Here is a 5,725-nt window from a genome sequence, read left to right as displayed (position 1 = left end):
AATTGAAACAGCTACTGGGCTGGTTGTATATTTTATATGCCAACATGAACATTTCCTATATGTAAGGAAATTAGAAACTAACCAAGCCAAGCTCTTGTGCCTTTCTATAACATATTACACAAGAAAGTCGGAAAGGGTGCCAGAAGTAAAGTGACATTCTTTCGCACTAAAACTAAAACGATAATAATCAAGAATTATACATCACATGAACAAATAAAAACCGCAAAAACTCTTCAACAAACCAGATTAAATCTAGTGCTTGTCCTCCTTGGGAGAATCCTTTCCAGGTATCTCCTTTGGTTTTGTCTTCTCCACTTCCCTATAACAGGATCAAAACAAGAATTAAAAGTCATATTCATGTTAATACATGACAATTCCATTAATTGGTCCAGCAAAACTGAAAAAGCAATCGACATGTTCCATACAAGAAAGGACCTCAAAGGAAAAAAATATATCGTGCTCAAGTCTTCAAAACTCAAGTAACACCAATTTGGTTTTCCACTGGTTTTCGTTCATAAAAGATACAGTAGAACTCAACCTGAATTCTGTTCCCAAAAATAACTTGAGATTTTGTTTTGAATCATGCTATTTGTACATTCATTTCCTACACCTTTGTTGACATTCTGTGAGGTGTCAAAATCGAGGCCATTGATTGATTTAAGTGTTGTTGAAATTAATGGCAAAATTGTGTGCGTCACATTTGTCAACCACAATGTATACCAAGCAAAATAATTTTGTTTTTCCAGGAGGCACGCGCAGTATTCTTATAATAATAATAATAATAATAATAATAATAATAATAATAATAATAATAATAGCCATTGATTGATTCAGGTGTTGTTGAAATTAATGACAAAATTATGTGCCAACTCACATTTGTCAACCACAATGTATACCAAGCAAAATAGTTTTGTTTTTCCCATGAGGTAGAAGCAATATTCTTTTCCTTTAAACCAACAATAATAATAATATTATTATTATTATTATTATTTTCCTTTGATGACCGTGGGTGTTCGAACCAACTTACACGCACCTCGACTAATCCAACGGGACCTTGAAATTTACAGTCGAGGTACTTACCTTAGTGGCCCTGAAAAGGTGATCATTGAGGAGCAAATCCAAAACTTGACCATTGAGCTACCACTCATGGTTAATAATAATAATAATAACAACAATAACAACTACTACTATTGTTTTGCATTCTGCACGAGTGCATGTAAGTTGGGGTCGAGTGGGGTTGGCTCGAGGACACAATACATTACATTCAGTATACTATATCATCTATCAACGTATAACAAAACAACTTTCTAACGATTATAGTTCACCTAAAGAAAACTAAAATCATATAGACTCCAAGCTTGGTTTAATTCTTTCCTTCCACTCACTTGCATGGCACACATTTTTCTTAAAGCAGCAACAGAATAACATAAATAAAAATGAAAATGAATGCAAACATAGTGGATAACTTTATGACTTATGCAAGTATATTAATTTGAAAAGAATTGGTTTAGATGCTCAATCTTGATAAAAGTCCAACAGCCAAATATATTGTTGTTCTGATGTATCGAGATATACTAATGAGGAATTCCTCATTAAACTTTGGCACTGAAAAACAAATTACAACCAATATCACATTCATAACACCAGTGTTCGATTTTTCTCTAATTATCTTCAAAGGGCTAAAGGCTAAAGTCTTGAACATAAAGGAACCAGATTCAGAAGCAAAATCATGTTGAATTCTTTGATAATTACCGAACCCTAAAAATTTTAAAAATATACTCATCTTGAACGGACATAAACATACATCTCAAACGATCTTTGAGAAGAAATTACTCAAATAGCTATTCTCAATATCAACTATGTTCAGTGTAGGAAGCTTCTTTCCCATCCTAGCGCAGAAACCACATAAATGATTTAAACACCAATCAACCTTAGCATCCTTAACATCGCCTGATCTTCATTCAATAGTTTACCTTAAACATCAAATATTAGCATTTTCTCAAATGCTTTCTACCTCGACAAACAACATAGAGAATTCTTGGCTTGAAATTTACTTCGAACACATTACTTTTAAGTAACAAAAAATTACTTTTAACTTATTTCAATAGAAAGAAGAAATTATTTTAAACTTAATTATTCATTTAAAAATAAACTTTTTAAGCTTCGCTAAACAAGGCCGCAAATTTCAACATATAAGAACTCAACATGAACACCTCAAAAATAGTCACCATCAAAATTCCAGAAAACTCGAAACAAACAAGGTTAATATAACGGGATAAAAAATGTCTATAATCAGATAAAACCATGCATAAATACATAGCAACGGAAAGCGTACTTAGCGGCAGTAGCAGATTCTTCTTCAAGCCAATTACGAATTTGGCGGACGTTACGGCGGAAAATGGCCGCGGAATGTTTCACATCGCTCCTCAATAGAAGAACAACTGCACCCACTCCGGCCACCGTCAGTATGAAATTCGTCAAAGCCATTTCATTAAATTGATTGATTTTCCTTCAATATATAATATCGAAACTTTGAAATTTGGTTTGTTAATATGCTATCAGGGTCAAACTATGATTCAATTTGTAGGGTTCTGGAAATGGGTTTCTTGAAAAGTGAAAATTGAGAACGATTAAAGTCGCATGTTTGGGCCGAAATACCAAAGTCCACTGCGCAGAAACAATTCGGGCCTGACTTCAATTGGATTGCCCAGCAATTAAAAAGGGAAAAATTCGTAGTTGAGATATCACCACACGCTAGCCCGTTTGGGAATGATTTTGAGAATTGATTTTTTGACTGTTAGGAGAAAAGTAGAGGTCCACCTGTGAGAGAAGAAATCAAATCTGACGGCTGAAATAATTAAATAACGGTAAAAAAATCAATTTTTGGAGGGAAAAAATCACTCCCAAAGAGGCTCCTAATAAAAATTCATTTTTTTATATTTTCAATTTTTTTCACCAAATATACTACAATATTCTTAGTATAATTGAAATTTGTAGAATATATTCATTTCCATATCTAATATAAAAAAAAGTGGAAATTACACAAAACCATATATTAAAAATTCAACATTCTAAAATCAGATGGCAAGTTTAACATTTCAAAAATCAGAAAATTTATTTTAATCAATATTTTTACTAACCAAAATTCCAAACCCTAATAAAATTAAATTGATATACCCACCCCCACCCCCAACCCCCAAATCAATTCAGTCTTGACCTTCATCCTCTTTCTCTCTCCTTCCCTCCATTGTCAATTGGATTTTGTAAGCAGCGATGTTGAGTTGGCGAGATTCGTCGCTACAGCCATGATGATGATGTTGTCGCCGTCGGTGGTTTTATTGGTAGTGGTGCTAAGGTTGCAGTGATGATTGTGGCGTCGATTTTTGGCGGCATTGCTCACAGCATCAACGCAATTTCTGCAGTTGTAGAAGTCGATCGGAGTTGAAGCGGTGTTGGATCTAAATTTGTGGTGGCTGTGGAGTGATTTTGGAGTGGTGGCTATAGTGTGGTGAGATGGGGCAGGCGGAGGCGGGTTTAGGGATTTTGTGGTGGCGTTGATTGTGGCGTTGGTGGTTGTGTTGTGTTGGTTTACGGTGTTTGGTGCTGTAATGGTACTTTTTGCAGTCGTGGCTATGGTTGCTGTGGTGGTGATGTATGGTGCGATGGTGGTGTTTGTGGTGCGACAGTTGTGATGGTGGCGTGCCGTTCATTTTACTTTATTTGTCCAAAATTTTCGCTGTGTTGATGATGTTGCGGTGGAGTAGGTCGTTGCAGTGGTGTGGTGGCTTTGTTGGATCCAATGATAGCGGAGGTAATGTTGGATATGGTGGTGTTGTGGTTCTGATGGTGGCAGTGGTGGTGGACATTGTGTGTGAGATGGTGTTGATGGTTATGGTGATATGTTGGTGGCTTGGGTCTATTGAGGTGGTGGTGGATATGGCACAACGATTTGTTGATTTGAGCTGGTGATGTTGTCATCGAGAGATGGCAATGGTGGTAGTTATAACGACGACGATAACGGTGGATGTGGGCTATTGCAAGAAGTGGCTAGGTGGTGGTCACAAGCGTTGTGACCAACTAATAAGTTGAATGTGGCCAATAATTAGTTAATTTGTAATAAATAAATAATACGTGACCTAAAAATTGTGGTTGTGACTTATAATTTATTGAATTGTACCCGAAAAATTAATCAGTGACCTATAAAATTTTGGATTCGTAACCGAAAAATAATATGTGACCTATAAAATTTTTAATTTGTGACTGAAAAATAAGTTGTGACCAATAACGTGATAAGTCGTGACTAAAAATTAATCGGTGACTAATTATTTTTTGATTTGTGATCAATAAACAAATTGTGACTCACAAAATTTTTGAATTGTGATCATAAAAAATTTGTGACATAAAATTTTTGATTTGTGATCAAAAAATAATAATTAACTAATTATATTGTTAATTTGTGACTAAATTGTATAGATCCATGACCTAAATATATTTAATTAATAAAATAATTAATTAACTAATTAAATCATAAATAAATTTTAATAAAAATCTGATTTTTGAAGTTTGAAACTTATTTTCTTAATTTTAAAATGTGTGATATTTAAATTCTTACTTATGAAATTTCTCCATAAAAAAAACCTTAAATGATTCCAACAAATATGTCCCCATTAATCACCCCCAATTCATGCCCCACTCCAATTCAAGCCCCATATTCCCCAAACCTCCCCTTTTTACCTTTCTACAATAGAAGCAAGTTCGTAAATCAAAAAAACAAGAAATCTTCAATACAATACACAAAATCTACGAACCGCATCTCAACCAGTTAATTATGTTTATAACCTAAATGTGAATCCTACCATTTCAGCCAATCAATGAATGAAATTCTTTGTTATGGTGTTAGATCAAATAAAATATTTTGCTTTATATGAAATGTATCTGGTGTTTGGTGTTTTCTTGGGACAAAAATTTAAAATGTCATGACATACCAGATTATTGATATGTTATTTGTATTTTACGTCATTGTTATTTTTGTCAGTGAATGAAAACTCTCATGTCCACATAGTTCCTATGGTTTTTATGCTTTGTGCCCTCCCATTTTTTGGATATGCTAGGAAAATACAAGTATTCATGTGTTGATTAATATATTGAACAGAGTTGAAGGCTCATCCAACATGCTATTTCTGTCATTATTGGATGTTTTTGGTGGTTCATTACATGAGGATTGTCATTTCTCTTTACATGGGTTCTTGCTATAGTCGTTTTCACGGTTTAAATAGCTTATCCCTACTTGTCACTGCTTTGATCCTATTGTTAAGCTGCATGTATATACTATCCATTTTCGAATGTTTGCAAACGTTATCTATTGTAAATATTATATAATGTTGTGTATCAATAATGCATCACGTCTAGAATCGCTTCTACATGACATATCATTGTAACATTATTCGAGGGTGAAGTTCTGTACCATTTATTTTGATACTACATATATCACAATTATCAATTTAAAATTGTATTTATAATACATCTTACAGAAAACTCACTAAAGGGATTCTTCCATATATTCTAAAAGTAAACATTCGTCATTATGGAGTTAAAAACATGATTTTGTTGATACCCAAAGTTTAAAATAACATTTTAGTGTAATAATGTAATTGCATAATATTTATGAGGGATTTTATAGCATGTGGTTGTGAAATAGGAAGTCTCACGCAATATCCAAAAAGAG

The 5,725-nt window shown here is 33.7% G+C and overlaps 1 protein-coding gene across 1 annotated transcript; it reads right to left on the bottom strand.

Annotated features, from left to right (window-relative positions):
* Window positions 1-2,610, bottom strand: LOC111392382. Its single transcript, XM_023017715.1, has 2 exons — window positions 2,336-2,610; window positions 1-319 (listed from the first exon to the last, which is right to left on the bottom strand). The coding sequence occupies exons 1-2, from the start codon at window positions 2,485-2,487 to the stop codon at window positions 253-255; spliced, it is 219 nt and encodes a 72-aa protein (XP_022873483.1). The 5' UTR covers window positions 2,488-2,610; the 3' UTR covers window positions 1-252.
* Window positions 2,611-5,725: the final 3,115 nt, after the last annotated feature.

This window comes from Olea europaea, unplaced genomic scaffold (genome assembly GCF_002742605.1).
Source record: "Olea europaea var. sylvestris unplaced genomic scaffold, O_europaea_v1 scaffold926, whole genome shotgun sequence".
Lineage (NCBI taxonomy): Eukaryota > Viridiplantae > Streptophyta > Magnoliopsida > Lamiales > Oleaceae > Olea > Olea europaea.
Note: the sequence above shows the minus strand (reverse complement) of the source record. Positions and strands in the feature narration are given on the sequence as shown.